The sequence below is a fragment of the Pteronotus mesoamericanus genome, unplaced genomic scaffold, assembly GCF_021234165.1.
Source record: "Pteronotus mesoamericanus isolate MK-2021 breed Mesoamerican mustached bat unplaced genomic scaffold, CSHL_Meso_final contig_94, whole genome shotgun sequence".
NCBI lineage: Eukaryota > Metazoa > Chordata > Mammalia > Chiroptera > Mormoopidae > Pteronotus > Pteronotus mesoamericanus.
The window spans coordinates 51260752-51282247 of NW_026555285.1; the positions used below are offsets into that span (position 1 = coordinate 51260752).

The window sequence follows — 21496 nt, forward strand, 5'->3', positions numbered from 1 at the left end:
AAAGTGTAACTCTCTTGGCCCCTCGGGAGTGCTCTCACCGAACTGGGGACTCGGCGGCTTACAGGCCACAGACACGTACTTCCCCGGGGCCGGCCTCTGGGACAGGCGCAGGTCGGGCACGGCTGCCCGGCGCGCGGGCGGCGGCCTTCGTGCGTGTCCCGGGTGGGAGAGCAAGGGCTCTATCCCAGGAGATCCCCTCCCTCTCCTGAGAGCCCTGCGCTCCCGGCCACCGCCTCTCCAAGCCCCCTCCGTGCGCCCAATCCCAGCGCACCGAGGACGAGGTGGCAACTGAGAGATCTAAGGGGAGGCAAACGTTCAGTCTACGGCAGTAACCTGTGAATTTTAATGCCACGAGAATTCGGTTCCCTCCACCACCCCTTTAAACCTACACTGGAAAGGGCTCCTTAAACTGAAAATTTACATCTTTTCCTCTCTGTTTGAACCCGGGCTTAAGGGCCTCCCTAACAACTGAATTTTATCATGCACTTTTGTACTCAAGTTTTTTATTGATCACCTTCACATATTTCTCTGCGACAAACACACATAAAAAAGTTTAATGTAATTTTTGTTTTCTGTGAGCATAAGGTTCTAAGGGTTAAAATTTTTCTTCTAGATTAGTTACTAATACAATTAATACACAACTGATGAAAATATTTCTCACATATTAAAATATTGTACTGAAAGTTTTCTTACAATAAGGTAAATGAGGACACTTTTTCCCCAATTATTTCATACATAGGTGAATGTTACTTATGTCTACATTAAGCTCTTGAAAATACAGATCCTTAATTATATCCATGTTTTTATTGTTATAAATGTGTGCTGAGAAACCTTTTCCTCAATACTATGTAGGTAGAAATGGAAGTTGTATAGCAAATGTCACTCAATTCTTTGAACTTCTGAGTTGAAAGCCAGGAAAGTCATATAACAAGCTATCAAACTGCATTTATTACAGGTGACAAACAGGAAATCCCCTAACTTGCAAAGGGATTTATCCGATTATTAGAATCATCTATTTCCTCAATTTCTGAGAAGTATACCAAAAAAAAAAGCTTTACCAAGACTTACCTAAATATAAATTACACTCTCTATACTTTCATTTAGAGCACTTTGTTTAACCCAATATATTCAGAAAGAAATTTAGAAAAGTGGATATTATGGATTTCATTACACCTTTGTCAATACACTATGATAAAGTGCTATTTAACCATTTTTAAATTAAGCTTATTTTGAGGTGCAGTAGACGCAACTGTGAGGAATAACTCCAGGCAACCCCCTATACCCTTGACTTGGTTTCCCCCTCCAATCATGTTTTTGGTGTGTTTTTCATCAGCACCTCCAAGCTGGATCTCCAGCTGATCCAGCACCTGGAAAGCCTCTGTGCCGCCCGACCCACAAAGCCAGCGCTCAATGGCAAACCAAGCCGCAGTGTCAGACGTAGCTGTGTTCAGGAAAAGGCTGACTGTGTTTAAAAATCGTCTCATATATATTTTGAATATACTAGTAAAAGGATGAAATGATACCGATAAGAAAAAAATACAGACTATGTTTTGTCAACTAGGTTCCTTGCTTCTGCAGGTAACATTTAAAAGATACAGAATCAACATAACTATTTCACAGAGGCAAAGGCATTAAACGAAATTGCCGTTAATCCCATTCTACCTGGTATCTACGTTCCACATATTCCACGCGGGTTAACATTCTGTTCCTCAGGCCACGTGTCCCCTCAACCAAAATGCGTAGAAGACAGAGAAACCAGGAAAATCTTAAGGGCCTTAATCAATTATTCTTTTTAACTTTCCCAAAATGACTACTTTGATGTATTGCTTACGTGGCGTCAAGATGATACAGCCTGGGTTCATACACCGCCTGAGGAGGTACCGGCCTTTCCTGTGTGCAGTAGGAGGGAGGGGAGGGGCTGAGCTCTCAGATGGATCAATTTAAAGAAAACAATATATAAGACCGAGGCGTCTCTTAAAATAATCTCGTGCGCAAGCCCTCCCTTGGGGGTGCCTCGTTCAAGGACCCATGTGTAGGGAAGGCGCAGAAGTGAGGGGGGGGGGGCGAGACCAATTGGGAAAAGCGTGGGGACTCCTGGTTTGGCGGGTTTGATGATATTAGTTCCTGGTGAGGTAGGAGAAGGACAACAAAGAGAACAAGAGCCAGAAGGTGGGAAACAAAGTCTGTTTAAAGAGAGAGAGAGAGGAGGCCAAGAAAAGGCAAGATGGGCGGGGGAGGCGTTGCATTGTGTTTCGGGGGAACAGGAAGGTACCCCGACCAGCCATGTGTTCTGGAGGCCGGCTTCCTCAGAGCTCCTCGCGGGGCCGGCTCCTCCTGCCCGGGACAGTCTGGCTCGCACTGGGCACAAGCCCCGGGCAGGCGGGGAACGGAATGTCCGCCTGAAGTCTGGGCCGCCAGGAGCGCGCAGGGAGAACCTTCCCTCCCTCTCCGCCTTGCGCATCAAGCGCAAGAAAAGCGCAGAGTATGTAGCTTTCATAGCCCATTTCTCAAAATATTTGAGCTAAGTGCGCTTTGTACAGACACACCTCCTTGCGCTTTTCTGAAAGACCTGTCGGCACGGGACGAACCGCGCCCCCTGCAGCAGCGACCCTCCCTGCGCACGGCCCCCGCCGCCCCGCCCCCGCAGGGTGTGCGCACGGTCCGCCTTCGCGCCGCACGCGCGCCCCTCCCTCCGCTGGCTGCGCCGCCGGGATCCCGGGCCGGCGCGGTTCTCTCCTCTTCCCGACCTCAGAGCACACGTGCCTGAGAAGCACGTTGCCCGGGCCTGCTGATTGCTGGTCCGTGGCACCTGGGGCCGCGGGGCGGGGCCTGCGCACCGCCCGCCCCTCGGCCACCGCGAAGCCAGGCGGCAGGAAAGCAAGGCAGAGGCCGCCGCAGGTGGCTGAGCGCAGACAGCGAACTCGGCATCGCTCTCCCGTTTCTTCAAGATGACCAAACCCAGCGTCGTTAAATTACTACACTGCTGGGCTCTGCACTGCTTTTCTCCAAGACCAAGCGTATTTTAGTTACTGGAGGCTCATCCCTGCATAGACCCTCCCCGCAGTACTTGTGATTGCAGAGAGGAAAACTAGCAACGCTGTTGCCAGTGCCTGACGGCCTGGGGCAGAATGCAGCCTAAATACTTCAACCCCCTTTATTCCCCCTTCCCCCTCCCTCGATCCCTCCTAATGCCCCGACATCGGCTTCTCTCTCCCAATCGCGGGTCGCCCTTTTGCTCTAAAGGAAGTGAGAAGAACGCCAAGGGAAACCTGCCTCTGAGAAGCGACTAAGTGGCACATTATGAACTGCGAAGCTCCCCCAGAGTGATTTAAAATGATGAGCACCCTTTCCAAACATTCTTTTCAAAATCTCTCATGGCCTCCAGCCATCGCAAGACAGACATGTGGGGGATGCACTCAACTCCCCATCTGCTCTTGATGATGCTCGTCATTGATCTCTAGCCCACAGCAAGTCGCTTGGCCACGCAGTCAGAGCGGGCGGGCGCCTGCGGCTCCCAGCAGCCAAGGGGTGCGCCCTGCACGCACAGGTCCACAGCACTAACATTTCGCTCCGGCCTGCACCCCGATGTGACTCGCTGCTGTTCCCAGCATAGCCCTACCCACTGTCCTCAGGAGAAAAAAATCGATGGGTATAATGTTAGTCTTCTGCTTTCATCAGCGCGGCTTCCGGGCATCTTCTCTCCCTTCCATCAGAGCAGCGTGTGTGAATCCCTCCCTTGCGGGACGAGTCTCGTTAACAAAACCACTTTTCCTCTTTAGAATATGCACGATCGGCTGATTAGGTAAGACATATAGATACTTCCTGCCTCACAAGCCCCGAGGGGGCACTGGGTGCCGCAGGACCAGGACAGACGAAGAGGCAGGCGTCCCCAGACCCACGGATGCTGCTGCGGACCCGGGACCGCCTCCCGCGCCTCGCTAGCCCAGCCGCGTCGGCAGGAGAGCTCGGGCGTCGTGAGGCCACGCCGGGTCAAGCTCTGGAGCTGGCCGCCAGCAGACTGGGCCGTGAGGGTGTTCGGTGTTAGTGTCCACGTTCCCGCACGGCCGCCACCTGGGCCCCACGGCACCCTGTGCCCCAGCCGCCACCAGCGCCTTCGCCAATGGGACGTGACAAAGGACAGCCCCTTCCATCTCCGGGGCCTCTCACCACCACTTCCTGTTACCTCGTCTCCATTTCCCCCTCCTCCGGGCGCCAATTTTCTGCCCTGTGACTAGCGCATCCCCTAAGTACCAGACTTCTAAGGGTCCCGGGCTAATAATGCGCTCACACGATGTGTCCTTCGCCAAGGGCAAGGGACAGCACCGAGAAGCCGCCTCTAATTCTTGTGTTGCCCAGAGAACAGGGTGCATTTTAAACAGGGGCTTCTTAGACACGATCGATTTTCCAGCCGAGAGGAAGGTTCTCCTGCTGAGAATGTCAAGTAAGGTCGTAGAGGAAAGGGCATCTTCGGAGAGGCAGGCCGGTGGCGTCTGAGACGCTACCTGGCAGCTGTGTCCTGGGTCCGACCCACATCGTGGCTGTCACCTTTGGGGCCAAACAGAATAGAGTCTTCTCCGGCGTGCTAAGGCACCGAGCAGCAGCCAGGGTTAGTCCGCTTCATAGAAATGGCATGCTGTGTGAAACTGGAAAACAGTTCGGGGTTGACGGCGTATCTCCGGCGTGGGTTTGCTGGGAGCGAGCCCCACCGCGAGCCGGGGCTCCCCCGCTCCCTCTTCCCTGCGGGGACTCAGTTCCTCTCCGCTCCTCCTCCCGGCTGCTGGCAGCCCGCCGCCTCTTCCACTCCCCTGCGTGTGTGTCGATTTCTGCTGGCTCATAACTTTGGCTTATTCCTAACTTCTGCTCACTCGCCATGCGAGCCCACACAGAGCCCTGCTGTCTCCAAGTCCCTGCGGGGGCGTTTCTAGCTTCTCGTCTGGGTTCCAAGTGCCCCGCTCGAATATGTGCAGCTCCAGTGTCTTAGACGCAGAGGCTACCTGGAGGAGCGCATTAGCATTCTTCCCGCCGCGGTCGCTGCAGACGGCCTCCCAGGGCTCCTCCGAAGTGCTCTCCGTTGCTAAGACTCAGTTTGGCTGGTTGAAGCAAAACAGGAATTAATCAAGAGGATATTAGATGAGAGAAACGCTCAGGAAATGAACAGCAACAACGAGAGGCTGTGCAGCCAGAGTCGCAGCCGACCTCCCTGCGCCTCAGCCGAGGACACCGCTGCTGCTGTCTCTAGGCAGCAGGAGCAGCGGCTTGCAAATGACACCTGGACGCTGACCACCGAGGAGGGGGGCGGGGAATGGGCACGGTCACTTTGAGTGTCGCTTTGATGGCCGCAAGGGAGGAAGGGCCGAGCTAGTATTTTTAAGTTGCTAGGGGCTGTGTGTGCGTGCGTGTGTGTGAGAGAGAGGTGGGTAATTCAGCCCTGACAATAACCTAAGAGGGTGGACACTATGATTTCCATTTCACAGATGAGGAAAACGAGGCTCGGAGAGGTGAAGCGATGCGCTTCAGTCCCAAAGATAATAAGTCACAGCATCAGAATTTAATGACTCCAGCTGGTTCCACGTCCCACCACGTCCCACACTTTTTTTTCTTTTCTAGCAGTCCACGTCCCCTCCCCGGGGGACGGCGGGCTCCTCATGCCCACGAGGGGCTAAACTCTGTCTCCCGGCTGGCCAGCCCCCGGCCCCGCGGTGCCCGGCCTCGCGGGGAAGGCTGCCCCTGGAAGCAGATCTGACCACTGGCGCTTTCTCGATCGGTGGTGCACGACATCGGTAAACACGCAGGCAAACGGAGGTACGTTGGTGCAGCGGCCCTAGGAACTAAGTCAACGAAATGTCGAGAAAACCCTTACCGGTCATTTACTACTCGCCAATTTTGTATTGCAATGCAATTGGTGTAGAACGAGCCAAGGTTTCCTAGCTGGTACTGCTTCAGAGGAGCCTCAGCAAAAATCCAAGGCAAGATGTTGAGTGCGTGATAGGTCGGACGGTAGACAGATGAAAGGGCATGTGAACCGGTGACGCTTAGGATGTAAATCCAAGTGTGGGGGGGGGCGGGGGGGGCAGATCTCTGAAGCGGCCGGCTGACGATGCCTCTCATTCCGCCTGCATTTTAGACCAGATCCAGAAAGATTCCCATGGAAAAGGCTAAGTCACACACCTGTCCCGGGGAACGGCCGGAGAGAGGGAGCCTTCCCTAAGTTACTCAGGGGTCTGCGATGTAGGCGTCTGTCTCCTGCGGCGCCACTAAACACAGGCACAACCCCCACGCTCGCAGGTGCGGGGCCCTGGGAGGGGACTCTATTTGTGCGATGGCTGTGTGGTCCCCGAGACTTGGACAGCATCCTTCTAGGGTGATTTGCTCTCCGGGCCGCAGGTGGGCGGTTCTCGGGGGTACGGCACAGGGCAGGGCGAGCCCGCGCGTCAGGGAGGAGGGACTGGGCCATCCCCTCGCCAGGGACCGGCCCTTCGCAGCCACAGCGGCCAAGACCCAACTGGATTGTCCAACGTCAGAGTGGACGAGACCGCAGACAGCAAATGTCCGGCCTCCTGTCTTCCAGCTGGACAACAGGAAGGCGGGGTTGCTGGGTGAAGGCCAGGGGGCCGAGTGGTATTCCGAGTTGGTCCCATCAGTGAAAGGCTCCGCTCCGGGCACCTTGGAAGACTTGCGACTCTGTCTAAGCCGGTAGGGACTTAGGTCTCCCAGGCAGTGGCAAAAAAGTGCGGCCCGACTCCACAGAGGGTTCAGAGGGGAAAGAAGAGGGCGCTTCAGGAGAGGTGTCGGAGGCGAGGCCCTTCTCGGGAAGGGCGCTGCCCCGCTCAGCTGAGACCTGGTCACCCCTGTGCGCCGCCCGTGTGGAGTGGGGTCTGCGCGGGACCCTTAAAAGATCCAGAGGGGGAGACACTTGGGAGAAGGAGGCTTTTGCCTGCAGAAGGAGGCCCCCGAGGCCCCAAAGAAACGGCACCCCTCGCCAACCCACCCCCTCCACCCCAAAGTTAACGGCACCGCACCTGCCTTCTCCAGATGGGGCTCCCTGCGCGCACGCCTCCTCCTCCTCCAGGATTTTCCAGCGCCGGCGCAAGCTCCTCCCTCGCCGGAGCCGGGCTGGGGGGCGGCGGCGGGTGGGCCCGGCTCCCCGCCATTGGCTGTGCGGTCGGAGGGGCGGAGGGACGACGAGCGGTCCCGCAGACCCCGCCGCCCCGGGTTTCCGCCGCTGCGCCCGCCGCTGCCAGTGCGCCCGGGCCGCGCGCGCTCCACGTCCCCGCGGACGGCTTCGCGGGCGCGGATTGCCGGAACAGGGGCGCCCGCGGGGAGCTCAGCGCGGCCCCCGTCCCACTCCGAGCGCCGGGGCGCCGCCGGGAAGGTTGGTGCGCACCGACCTGCAGGTCAGTGGGGTCTCTGGACGCCTCCCGCGAGCCGGGACGGAGGAGCGGGGGGGCCAGGGACTCGCAGGGCGCTGGGGGTGGGCTCGTTCCCTGTCCGGGGCGCCCCGGCTCCTCGCCCGGGTCGGCCTCGGGTCCCGCGGCTCTGCTGCCTCCAGAGCCGCCTCCCAGACACTCCCGGGCTCCCGGAGGTTTAACTCCTTCCTGAACACCCCGAATTCATCCCCCTCGTGGCCGGCTGAGTCCTGAAGGCCCCTGGCAGCCTCCGCAGCCCGGCTCTCCCGAGCGTCGGGATGACTTCGCGGGGCGGCGCAATGTCCTTGGCCCCAGGGTGACCCGTTTCTGTCCCGGACACAGGGGACCGGGAAGATCTGCCTTCGCGCCCGCCGCTGCAAAGACTGATCCCCCCAGGCAAGCCTGGACTGCTCCCCACTTTGCAGAGGGTGTTTCTAGGTGCGTTCTGCGTTCCCCCTTGTGGCGTGTGCGTCCATCCCTGCGTTGGTGCGCGCCTGCCTGGATTTCCAGGGTCACCCGTCCCTCCGGGGGACTCGCCACGCGCCCACTTGGTCCCTGACGGCGCTCGCGGGAGTCTCTCCACTACCCTTCGTGGCTCCGAATCCGGGCAAGTTTAACCCGGGGCCGAACCCTTGCGTCCCCCAGCAGTGGTTTCCCGAGGTCCCGGGAAGCCCAGCGGCCAACCGCGGCAGCTTCCTCTCCGTCTCCCCCGGGCCGATGAGACGCCGGGATCCTGCGTTTCCCTGTCCAGGCGCGCGGGTTGACGGCACTGCTGGCGCTCCGATTCCGGAGAGGGTGTGCGGTGTGCCCCCCTCGGGACTGGGAGGACCCCTCACCCGCAGAGACGGCTTGTGGAGGACCAGGTCTGCGGCCGTACCCGCGCGCTGCCCGCTGCCAGGTCCCCGGGGTCTGCCAGGCGCGGCGTTGGTGTCAGACTCCAGAGAATCCAGGGTCCCTTCCGTAACGTCCTTTATTTCCTCTGCCCCTTCAAGTTCCTTTGGAAAATTTTCGGCCCAAGCCGGTCCTTAGACGGTTCTTTGTGCCGGAGAATGGGGCCGAATGGCTCTGGGCGTCTCACAGCCCTGGCGTTCGGTTAGGTCGCCCCCGCGCCAGGACGTGAGAGGGGCAGCGATTAATGCGGGGCCGTCCCGGGGGCAAGTCCCCAGGGTGTTCGTCCTCCGCTACTTGGCACTCAAGAGTTTCCAGGTTCATGGTCAGAGGACAGCCTGTCGACAGAGAAGAGGCAAGCTGTCTGGCAGCCCAGGGCACCCCGCTTGACAAAGAGAGGTAATACTTAATTAGCTTCCCTTATGTAACTAGTCTGCGTGTTTGGCTTATTTGAGATCTAGCTCCCAGAGACTCTTAAATGTATTTTGTGACTAAAATGCTTCATTTTGCTAAGTATAGAGGCGCCTGGTCCCCGACCCCCAGCGCCCCACTAGGCCGGCGCTAGTCGGCCCTTCCTGCCAAAGGCGTTCAGAGTGCGCGCCAGGCAGGTGCCTTGCAGCGGAACCGCGGACACCACTCCCCCGGCTCGCGCCGGTCACCCTCACGTGCTGGGCGCCTGGCGGCTGGAGGGACTGTCCGTCAGCCTCAGAAGGGTTCTGGGAACCCTGAGCTGCCCAGACAGCTCAGGGCATTGATTCCATTTTCTGTGTTTTGTGTTTGAGGCTTGTGGCTTATTCGCCGTATTTATTTATTACTTTTGATTCTCCATAAGGCAAAGTGCTCTGACGAGCTTAACACCCCTTCTTGGCCCTCATTCGAGAAGACCTGCGTGCGGTCACGCTCAGTCCCGTCCCCCTGCTGTGGGCTTGGGTCCGTGCGCCTGTGCGCTGCGCGCCTGCCGCGCGGGGCCCTGTGCCGGGCGGCGAGGTGAAGAACAGCGCGCGGGTACCCGGCGGCAGATCCAGCAAAGGGTTGGTTTGCAGGTTTCTCGAGCTCCTTCCGCTCTTCTCTCTCATGAGGGCAGATGAAGGACAGCAGAGCTGATTGTGAGGATGCTTAATCCTCCTCATCATTCCGTGAACTTGCAGTCCTACCTTTACCCTGAGAATTCAAGATGAACGCGGCACCGGCCGAGTTCTCTGACGTGGCCTCCGTTCCAGACCGGCGCTCAGCCCCTCGGATCACGTCCCTTCTTCCCTGGGCTTCTGCTTCTCCCCAGACTCACGTTTTAATATCCTTTTTTTCACTTCGTGGCGTGTCTGTACGCGTTTTTCTATATGATTCGTTATTGGGGAGAAGCAGAAAGTAAAATGACACCTTAGTTTTCGTGCTTTGCTTATTGGGGCTTTTAAAACAGTAATTTAAGGACCTGGAAAAACGCATTTTGAAGAGGCGGTGACGTCAGGCCTTGAGCAAGTCCCGCCGGCCTGGCAGCTGGCACCGTGAGCCAGTCCATAAACATTCGTTACAGGAAACTGGGAATCAGCGCGTGGCGTTGCCGGAAAACGCCTTTTTCTTCAAAGAGATATGTGTGGAGCATATTGTGTTACTATGTTAATACAAAGCATCACAGGCCTCATTTGTAGAGGCTCTTGTTTTCTTCACGAGAGATAAAAATAATACCGTAGCCTTTAAGTCAGTGGGCGGCACGTGGACCCCCACAAAGGAGAAGCTCAGACGGAGTGAGGAGCGGCAGCCGTGCCCGTGGCTAACAGATGTTCCGATGGAAAGGAAGCCGTTGGCTTAGGCGCAGGAGCCCAAGGCACGCCCGGGCGGACCAGCCCGGTGTTTGGAGCTCAGCGAGGCCACCTGTGCATTCACCAGCCCTCCCGGTGCCGCGGAGGCGGCTGCTGAGCCACCGTCTGGGCCCTTCAGCTCTGGCTGGGACCCGAGGCCTGTGTGTCCGTGGGAACGAGCGCTGTGAGTGGCTCCATTTCCCGGCACGCGGCGCCTCTTCCAAGGGGTCGTGGTGGCTGAGACTCCTGCACACACTCACCCTTGGGACCAGGGAACAGCCGCTGTCTAGCCTCTACTAAGTTTTGGCAAAAACAAACAAACAAAAAAAAATGGAGATTCGGAGACGTCAAGTAGCCATGTGCAATCTGACCGTATCTCTCAGCGTGACCTGGCGCAGCCCAGCTAAGACAGGGCCAGTGTTTCCGAATTCTTGTCTGGGACCGGGTGGCCTGCCCTTCACACTCCCCGAGCTCCTCGCTCTACACTTTCCTCTGGCAAGTTACATGAGGATGGGAGGTCCGTGGGCCAGATTTACGGTTGGTATGAGGGCCTGGGTTGTTTTGATGCTGAGATCGTTCTAGATGACAAGGGAGTCTGGGAGCGGAAACCCGTAACAGTTGGTGAAAAGGGCGACGTAAGGAAACAGATCTGAATACGATTTTTGATGGGAGACAACAAAATAGGGTTAGAACCTCTTTTAAATTTAGAATCGCAGGAAGATGACTTAAGCATAAAACACTAAGGCGATTCATTCAGGGAACATTCAACAAATAGACTGGCTCCCAGGGGAAGCCAAAGGAGCCGCTTTTCTGATTAATTTGTCACAGTAGGCTGGTACCAGTTAGATGTGCCTGGTGACCTTTCCGCTGTTGCCAATTAAACTGTGTTGGTTCTCATTCACTTTCAGTTTCCCTGTGACCAGAGAGAGCTACTCCTCTCATATCTTAACTACAATACTCGCAGCCTCTCATAAAATTCAGCTGTAGCACAAAGTGCCATCGAGCCCCGCTGAGCAGGTGCACTCTCTGACCTCAGCCTGACCGTCTTTAACTTTGAAAGAAAAGGTTCATTTCAGAAAGAAAAGAAAGACTAGAACCAGTTTAAAAGATTGCATTAAGTATACTTAGTACAGAAAGGTGGGGAGCAGGGGAGGAAGAGGAAGCGTTCTAAGCTTAGGAACCAGTTCCGTTTCCCCTGCATGTGCTGTAACTGCATTTTATTTCTATGTAGTAACGAAAATACCTTTATTGTTTTTTCCTGATTATAAAACAATACATGGTGTTCCTAGCAAAATCCAAACACAGACAAGCACAAAATAGAATATGATCTTGCCCACAATATCACCCGCTAACACAAACAGGGCAACAGCTTGGGGCGTGACCTCTCGTTTCGTTCGTTCGCCTCGCTTTTGCCCGCCTCTGGACTTGTGTGTGCACGTGTGCAAGAAGTAGCAGCGGCAGTGCTAGTAGGTGGCGGTGTGCAAAAACGGAATCGTGCCGCGCACCGCCCGGAAGCTTACTTTTTGACGTGGCCGCACGTGTTCAGCATTTTTCCACGTTAGGAGGGATCCTCCTTCCTACCACGTCAGAGTCCTCCTGGTTGGCTCCTCCATCACTTATTCAACCAGCCCTCGACTCGTGGACGCCTTGGTAGCTCCAGTGTTTAGCTATAGCACACACCTGTGTGCAGGCGCCCTTTATACTTGTCTGAATCCTCCCTGTAGGATAAATTCTCAGGATTCATTACTGACATTATTAGCCTATAAGGCTGTATGTTTTGGGGTGAAAATACGAAGCATTCAAATAACTCATTCAACAAGTCGTAGACATTCCCCGCACGATTTTTCTCCTGAAAAGGCCATTTTTATTGATTTTAACACTCATCTAGTTACACAAGTATTAAATTATCGATGACAGATGCGTTCCATGCGACACACCCATGTACATAGAACCCAGGTCAAAAATGTGTCTTTGCTAATACCCTTCCTCATGCCCTCGCAGGCCACGCCCACCTGCCACTCCAACAGCCCCGTACGAGAAAGTCCTTGGAGAGCTTGTTGACCTTGGTTTTCACGAGTCACGTGCTAAAGACACTGTGCCTTTAAGATTGACAGTGGAATGTTGATCCTCTGACAGGTGTTTAGCCCTTCAGAAAGGCCCCTTGCCAGCAAAGATGGTCTGGTTCAACTGAATGAGTTTCCAAGACCCTTTATTCGACCCCCTTATCGCTCTGGGAGCCCTATCGGTTTAGGCCTTCGATTCGTCCACTGGACCCTGCATGACATCTATTCTGATTTTTATGATGAATGAGCCTCTGTATAACAAAAGAAACTGAATAACTGGTTTTCATCTTTTTTTTTAAATAATTTTTTTATTTTTGAGTCACAGGTGATAGGCCCGTATTGGTTGCAGGTATAAGACCCAGCGGTTAGACTTCATTGTTTCACTTACAACGTGATCGCCCCGCAAACCTCGTGCCCGTCCGACGCCGCGCACAGCGTTACAGTATCACCGACGGCACCCTCTGCGCTGTGCCGCGCATCCCTGCGCCTGTTCTGCACCTGCCGACGCGAACCCCTCGATCCCTCCACCACCCTCACCCATCGCCCTGGCCCCCTCCCCTCGGGCAGCCATCAGTCCGTTCTGTGTCCGTGAGACTGTTTCTGTTCGGCTTGTGCATTCATTCTGTTTTTTTAGATTCCACGTATGAATGCGACCATCTGGCACTTGCCTTCTTCCTTCTGACTTACCTCACTCAGCACGACAGCCTGTGGGTTCACGCACGCGGTTGCGAATGGAAGATTTCATTGTGTTTATGGCTGGGTCGGAGTCCATTGCGTGCATGCACCACCTCTCCGTTACCCACTCGCTTGCTGACGGGCACCTCGGTGGCTCCCGCATCTTGGCTACTGCAGGTGATGCTGCGGCGAACACGCGGATGCGCTTGTCTTTTCAATGTAATGTTTTGGGTTTCCTTGAGTAAACGCCCAGGAGCGGAACTGCTGTGGTCTTCTGTGTCTTGCCGTCGAGCCTTTGCTTTAAAGTTTATCTGTCCGGTATATGTGCTGCTACCCCAGACTTTTGTCTGCTTCCATTTTCAGGAACCAGGTCTTCCACCCCTTTACTCCCAGTCTGCGTGTGTCTTTCGCGACCTGAAGCGCATCTCCTGCAGGCGGCGCTGGCAAGGGGTCTTGTTCTGTTACCTATTCAGCCTCCATGTCTCTTCGCTGGAGCATTTTATCCATTTGCATTTGAAATAATTGTTGATAGATAGGTATTTACTGTCATTTTATTATTCATATTTTTCACCTTCTTTTTCTTCTTCTTAAAGAAGTTCCTGCAACATTTCTTGTAATATCAGTTTGGCGATGATGAACCTCTTCGGCTTCTTCTAGTCTGGGAAGCTTTTTTATCTGTCCTTCAACTCATTCGTGCTGTTGTAAAGGTAAGATTTCCTTCTTTTCTACATCCCCACAGGATTCCATTGTGTGAATGCACCACAGCTGTTTTATCTACTCATCCACTGACGGGCACTTGGGCTGCTTCCAGATCTTGGTGATTGTAAGTAACTCTGCTACAAACATACGGGTGCAGATATTCTGTCAAATTAGTGTTTTGGGTTTCTTGGGATATATACCCGGAAGTGGAATCACTGGGTCCAAAGGCAGTTCCATTTTTAATTTTCGGAGGAAACTCCGCCCTGCTTTCCACAGTGACTGCCCCAGGGACCCCGTCTTCAAGATGGTCACTAGAAAAATTACATGTGCATCAGACGCAGGCATAGAACGTTCACACTTGGTTGCCTCCCTGTTCATAGTACATAATTAACCAGCACTTGTTGAATGAATAATGGAATGCACCAAAAATAGAGTTTTTCATAACCAAAAGCAGCACTACTATCGTGCTACCCGCATAACGAGCTGCATTTTCCCTGAGGGTCATGAGTCAGCCCAAATATCTTTATTCCCTCTCACCGACTCTCATTTGAAACCACGTTTGCGTGTGGAAGTGGCCGCTGGTGGGGACTGGCCGTCCGTGGCAGCGCCCCGTCCCACGGCCGGCTGCCGGGGACCGCGGCCCGGCGGGGGCGGTAGGCCCCGCTCCGCCCTTTGCCTCTTGCTCTTGTGTGACACGGGAGCCAGCAGGCACACCCCGGACAGCCTCCCTTCCCCGCGGAGCTGCACGGGATGGAACCGGCCCCACACACAGTTCGCGCCGCGCTCAGGCGCCTTCAGCGTCTGACTGCTTTACAGTCGACGTCCCGAACGCCGCCCGCCGTCAGGCCTGCCAGCGCGGGACAGCGGGCTCTCGGGTCCGTCGGCAGGCGTAGCTTATGCTGCAGTGACACGGGAGCCCGCCACGCGTTTCGTCGTCGTTCACACTCAGCATTAACACGGCCGGCGGCCACCCAACGGAAGCCGCCCCCCGGAGCCCCGGCTGCGCAGCAGAGGGGTTGTTACATTTCCTACCCCAGCATTTCATTGCCCGGCACGTCGCCCGCATTTCATTGGCCACAGCAAGTCATGTGACCACCCTGAAGGCAGAGGGGCTGGGACGCGGCCGCCCTCCGACACACCGGAAGGAGGAAGGAAGCGCAGAGTCACCCGAGCAGCACCAGCGACTGCCAGACCAGAAATGACCCCTTTGACCCTCAGCCTCCCCCGAGAGAAGGGCTGAAAAGAACGTAGAACTGGAGACTTCGGGATGTGGATTTGAATTTCCGCCCTGTCTCTCAGCCCGGGCGGACTTGGGCCAGCTTTGAAGCCCTCGGACTCTAACTTTCTCACCTGGATAACAGTCACGCGCTGAAAGAGCTGGGACGCTGAGACGCCAGAGGCGCGCGTGCCGCCCGCGCACCCAGGCGCACGCGTGCAGAACCTGCCCCCTGCTGCTCTTCGGTCCCCACCGGCTGCTCTCACTCCTCCTCTCCCCAAACTGCTTTGCGGGACATTCTTTCTCCTGGGTCTGCTCGCCCTGCCTATCACGTCCTGAGGGGGCGACACACACACCACCTGGTTGCCACCCCCCGCCACCCGCGCTCTGCTTTCCGTGCCTCCCCAGCTGGGCGGGCCGCCTGTGTCCCAGCCCTGTCCCAGCCCAGGCCACGGAACCCAAAGAGAAGTAAGATGAGATAGGTGAGCCGCCAGAGACACTGGAACGTGCATTTCAAACCGTGGCTCTTTCTACAACAGCCTGAAAAACGCAGGGCACCCAGCCTGGAAGGGCGGGGCGAAGAGCTTGACCTTGATCAAGGGCAGAGTCAAGGCCAGTTAACTCTCGTATAACACGTGAGCATGATTTCCTTGAAAGGAGCTCTTGTTACTTATATTTTTGAAAGAACGTATAACTATTTTATGTAGGTCACCCGTGCGGTAGTCTGTGTTCTACAAATAATGCCTCATTGTTTTTCAACTTTGCGTCCTTGGATTTGTAAGTTGGAGTACATTCTGGGAGATGTCCAGCCCACCCTCTTTGTCCCCTCCTTGTGTTTGTGACAGAGCCTGGCCTTGATTTGCTCTCTAAAATGACAGCAGGCTGTGAGCACTTGCTTCCCGCCCACACTTGGTAGCCTGCTATGCTGTTTTGTTCCGTGTTGCAAGGAGCATGCAAACACTTGTTTTGTTAACCAGACATCTGAGCTCACTGTGCTGCCTGAGAGAGAGCGAGAGAGAGAGCGAGAGAGAGAGTGAGAGACAGAGAGAGAGGAGGCATTAAGGCAAACTCTGTGCTGGGTTCAGATCCAGGATGAGCAGGAAATCCCACGTGGGGACCTGCTTTCCATCAAAGACACAACTTCCTCTTTTCTGGCTCCTGCCTCCCCGGTACCTGGAAACCCGAGTCTAGGAGAAGCCTCGGAGTCACGGGCGAGCACTTTGCGCTCTGGTGGGACGGCTGCTTCAGTGACCTCTGTCTCTCCAGACTCGTCGGGGACCCGTGGGTGCAGGGCACCTCCCTAGAGACTCGGTCACACTGGTAGTGGTGACAGCAAGTAGGTGAACTGCCCGGTGCCCATTAAAGTCAGGCTTCACCGGACTTTCAAAGAAAGGAGCTTCTTTCGAAGCTTCTATCATTTTGGCTTCCTGACTGCATATTATAGCAAGTGTATTCTCTCATATCCTTGGGGACACATCCTTTTTTCCCAACTTGTCTGTTGAAAAATTCCAAACCTGTGGAAGAGTTGTAAGAACAACAACAGCGGACAACTACATATCTTTACCAGACAAACCAGTTGTTAATGTGCTCACACACTGGCTTTATCCTCTTCCCTTCTGCGTTGTGTGCATGTGTGTCTGTGACCAGCGGTCCCCACGTGTCCGCCGTTTCGCTTTCTGTGGTTTCAGTCTTCCACAGTCAACTGTGGCCTGAAAATATTAAGTGGAACATTCCAGAACTAAACAAGTTTTACATCACCTGCCATTCTGAGGAACGGGCTGAAAACGCGCGCGTTCCCACTTTGCCCCGCCCGGCACGTGAGTCACTCCCGTGTCCAGCGTCCACACGGCTGTGCACGCTCCCCGCCTGTCGGTCACTTAGGAGCCGTCTTGGTTCGAGTCACACTTATTTTACTGAATCATGGCCCCCAAGTGCACGAGTACTGGCGCTGACCCTTCAGACGTGACGAAGGGAAGCGGCACGCGCTTCCTCTATGTGAGAAGGCGCGGACAGGACAGGCATGGTGTGGACAGGCCTCGCTGCTGTCTGTCTGCGGCCTCGGGCGCCCACTGCGGCCGCGGGACACACACCCCGCCCCCGAGGACAAGGGGCGACCGGCGTGCTTTGTTTTCATTTTGGCTGAACTGCTTCAAGGTGTCCCCTGAAATGCGAGCCTGCGGGCGCTGCCCCGAGGCAGGTCAGGGCTGCGCATGGAGGAGGAAGCCGCCTTCCTCTGCGCTTTACGGAAAGGAGACAGCAGTGCTTTGGAGAAACAGACCAAGAAGCAACACCTGAAAGTGCACGTGTCGGATTTTGTTCCCCAGAGCAACCTCTGATCCCGGTCACACGGTCACGTGGCCCAAGTGGGCCCAGTCTGGGTCGCCCCGAGCGCCCTGCGGGGACGGCCCAGCCTTCGCCGGAAAGGAGCGTCCATCTGGACGGCTTCCGTAAGAACACGAGAATGTCATCAAACTCAAAGGACCTCCGACAGGGCATATACGCTCTCCTGTTGCGGAGCCAAGGAGCAAAATGAAAATTGTGTGTGTGTCACGTTCAGTGAAGAAGCATTTGGGAAATGATATTAAGTCTGAGATACTGGAGGGGTATTTAAAGGCGCAGATAATTCATTGTTGACTGTCAAACAAGCACACGAAGTTTCATTTGCTCATTTCTACCGTCTTCCAAGGCCACTCGGAAGGCCAGACGCCTTCCCCATGTCCTCTGAGCCGCGCTTCCTGTAAACTGTCCCGCTGCCACCAGGCGCACAGGGGGCCTCCTGTCTGAAGCACGGCGACCTCCAGGACGTGCAAGTGCCTTGGCGTATGTGCCCTGTAAAGAGATACCTTTGTTGTAACCAGCGGTCTAGTCGGTCGCCGGCTGTGGGCTCCGTCACTGAATTCCTGGTACGCCGGGGACACCTTCTGCGCCCACAGGGAACCCCCAGAACAGGATGCAGCTGTGGGCGCGGGACGGGGCCTTTAGGGAACTCGGCCCCTGTGGCGGAATGTAAGCCGCGCGCGGCGGAACCGTGGGGCCAGCGGGGACGCGGACGTTCTTCTGGTGTTTCTGCGTGTGTGTTCAGGCGGAACTGCCTACCAGGGCCTCGCCTGGGACGGCCTTGGACAGTTTTCTAAGTGTGATCATGGAAATGTTATCACATCTTAACTCTGGACCTCCCGGAAAGGGAGGAAAAACGAGAATCATTGTCCAAACGAGAAAAAAAAATTTTTTTTGGCTTTTTTTATTTTGAATTTTTTTCTTTCTCTCTCCCCCTCTCTATCTCCATATATATGTATACACGTCAAGATGAAGCTGTGAGCTTGTCCCAAGTGAATGGCAGGTAGGAACCACTCATTGCCCAAGTCTTGTTGTTTTTTCCTTTCCTGCCACAGGGGAGAAAACTAAGGACACAGTTCAGGCGCGGGCTCCAGCCACTCCTCGGTCACCGCCCCGCTGAGGACTCTGCGTGAACCGCCACGGCTTTGCGGCCCAGTCCCCTTAGCGGCGCGGTGGGAGCAGCCATTTCTGCTCTACCCGCCTTGCAAAGCGCTCGATGTGAGACACGCCCAGTGCGCCCTCCTGCCCTTTTCCTCTGCCCGGGCCAGGAAGTGAGCGCAAAAGCCTGGCTCCCGAACCAGTAGGACGTCGGAGACCAGGTGGGAGGAGGGGCGAGGGTGTGCCGCAGCCCAGCGTCCTGGCGTGTCTTCGAACGAGATGTTACTTCTGTCACATCGATGAGCCTGTTTGTTTTTTCTTGAGTTATTTCTTCCGATTCAGTCCATGAGCTTTGTGCCATGGCTCCCCTTCCTACTCATCAGGCTGCCTCTGAGACTCCTGTTTTCCTTGAAGATGAACATGTACGTGCTATAAAAGGCAAGATATTGCCAAATCGGTGTAACACATTTGCAGTGTGAGCCTCTCTCTTATTTCAGGTTGTCAGGAGCCGGAGCAGCCTAATGAAATTAAAACCACCAGGCAAAGCCGAATGAGTGGGAGCCAAGTTATTCTGGGAATTACACAGTAAGACACTACTCAGAGGAGCTCAGGGGCATCACGAGCCGGGGTGACTCCGTAGGGGGGCAGCCCTCTCAGAGGGCCCCCTTTCTGCCAGAGGTCACGGGTGCCGCTCCTCTTGGGTCAGCGGCCCATGTCAGCCCCTCAAACAAGCAGCTGCCTCATTCAGTCGGGAGAGCGGAAGGGAAAGGCACGTTTTCGAGGTAAAATGCCGGGCAGGGTTTAGAAGAAGGGAAATCCAGGCAGCGAGACGTTTGCACACTAGCCTTCCACTGCATCCCGGGCGAAGAGATTTCCAGGTTTACAGCAGAACGACCCGAGGCCAGAAAGAGCTGGGTAGCTTTTCAGGCCTGAGAGAATGAGTCGTCCGGCGGGCACACCTGCCCCAGGCCGCCTCCTTCGCCCCCGGCAGGGCGGGGCAGGCTCGAGGCCGTCAGAAACCGACTGTGACCTCCAGTCACGGGGGAGGGAGCGTCCGGGACTGGCTCCACCCACACCTGAGCCTGGGACGCAGGCTTTGTCCCTGGAGCCACTTGCCTGTCTCAGCCCACGCTGCCTCTGCTGTCCCTCCAGGGACCACGCGAGGACACAGACGTGGGGAAGAGCGTTTCTTCGCTGGTGGCAGGGACAAAATCATTCCTTCTCTCTCTCTCTCTCTCTCTCTCTCTCGCACGCGCGCACGCACACACACACACACACACAGTTTGGCCCAACCCTTCACGGCTCACGCAGTGTGTCCGCGCCTGCCATCTTGGTCGCTGCTGCACACCGCGGGGAGGAGGTGCGCCGGGACCCTGGTTTCCAGAGGAGGAACGTGGCGCTCAGACAGCCCAAGCTCCCAGAGATAAAGGAGCGTTGAGAGCAAACCTAGTCCGCTTTCCCCCAGTCACGGGAAATCCAACCTTTGCTCCAAGTTAACCTCAAGTTTCTTACTCATTGCAGAACCAACGACGTAGGTAGACACAGAGGGAAGGAGACATGTGGGGGTGGCCTCTGCTCTCAAGGAGATACATTTGTGTGAACGGATCTGCACATGATACCTGTTCGTGCAGTGATTCTCCACAACAGGCTGGGGGGGCGCAGGATGGGCAGAGCTAGTTTTCTGCAGGAGGGAGGCTTGCAGCTCACTTTCCGGGTCCTCTTCTCAGAACACCCTTGTGGAGCATCTGATGAAATGGTAGCAGGGGGCGCACATCAGAAATGTATTTTTCCGTTTCATTTTATCTTCACTTCCTTGGAGGAACCTGGCACCTAGGGTCCTGTGGAGATCAAATAAACATTTTTATTTATTTATTTTTAGAGGGGAAGGAGGGAAAACGAGAGGGAGAGAAACATCCGTGCGTGGTTGCCTCTCACGCACCCCCTGCTGGGGACCTGGCCAGCAACCCAGGCACGTGCCCTGACTGGGAATCCAACCGACAACCCTTTGGTTCACAGGCTGGCGCTCAGTCCACGGAGCCACACCAGCCAGGGCCCATGGAGGTCAAATATAAGTTCATTTTTATATCCTCGTGTGCCCTGCTAAGGCACAAACACCGCTTGGTTCCGGTTATTCCATTCCCTCCCCTCTCTTGTGGGTGTTACAGTGAGGGCTTCCTGAAGGGAAGGCCGAGGGTGAGGGTCGAACGTGGCGCTTCCTGAAGAAGGCACTCAGACGCTGGGGTGTTTGTCGGTTTGTTTTCCAGTGTCGGCGGACGCCTGATCCCCTGCAGCCTTTTTCTGGAAACCAAGACAACTTTGTGGTGCTGACTTGGCTGCCTGGAATTTCTTGCCGAAGCCACCATGCAAAACACGCCGACTCTGCCCGCTCCCGCCACCGTGGGACGCCTCGGCTTGTAGCCCGCGTGTGCGTCCCCTGACCCGCCGCAGGATGCCCGAACCCGACCCTCCGTCTGTGCTCTCGGGAAATGCGGGGAACGGGACTTTCCTTGAGCTGTTCCCCACGTCCCTGTCCACCTCGGTGGACCCGTCCCCCGGCCACCTGTCCAGCGTCTACGTCTATGTGTCCATATTCCTCAGCCTTTTAGCCTGTCTGCTTCTGCTCCTAATCCTTGCTCTCCAGAGGCTCAAAAACATCATCTCCTCCAGCCCCTCCTGCCCCGAGTGCCCGAGCGACGCCGGCAGCTCCTTCACCAACCTGGAGGTCTGCAGCATCTCCTCCCAGAGGTCCACCTTCTCCACCCTGTCCTCGTGACGGGTGCCGGAAACGGGAGCCTCCCTGCGTCCTGCGGCAGCGTCGGTTGTCCCTGATGCGGGGCGTCGCCGCCTCGGGACAAAAGGGGCCCTCTTCTTCTTGTCAACCAGTTTGACCCGTTTCCCCTCCGTCCCCACAACTCCTTTCTGCGGTCACCGTCCTTTTCATTGGTGAGCGGAGACACCGAGGCGGACAGAAACGGAGGCCGACTCCAGGGGCGGAAGGGCACACAAAGCTCCGGGCGAGTCTGGGGCGCATGCCGCTTTGAGGTCACCTTCGCGCCACTCTGCTGGACCCCGACGCGGGTCGCCTGAGCGGCCTCGCAGCGGGGGCTGGGCAGGGAACCCACATTTCGTTCTCATCCGAGCCCAGGAAGCCCACTGCACCGGCAGAAAAGGACACAATTCAGTCCAAGTTCATTGAGAGGTGTCTTCCACGTTTAAAAGGTAAAGGGGAAACACCACTTTTTTAAAAAAAGTCAATTTAGATTTAACGTATCACATGTCTAAAAGTGGAGGCAAAACTATGCAAAGTATTTTATTTAA

At 55.8% G+C, this 21496-nt stretch overlaps 1 protein-coding gene across 1 annotated transcript; it reads left to right on the forward strand.

The window, feature by feature from the left end:
- The first annotated feature begins 20627 nt into the window (after nt 1-20627).
- SERTM1 (serine rich and transmembrane domain containing 1) lies at nt 20628-20951 on the forward strand. Its single transcript, XM_054586668.1, has one exon. The coding sequence runs from the start codon at nt 20628-20630 to the stop codon at nt 20949-20951; it is 324 nt and encodes a 107-aa protein (XP_054442643.1).
- The last annotated feature ends 545 nt before the right edge of the window (nt 20952-21496 follow it).

Coding starts and splice junctions, on each gene's coding strand:
- SERTM1 (XM_054586668.1), top strand. CDS start 20,628: ATGCCCGAACCCGACCCTCCGTCTGTGCTCTCGGGAAATGCGGGGAAC.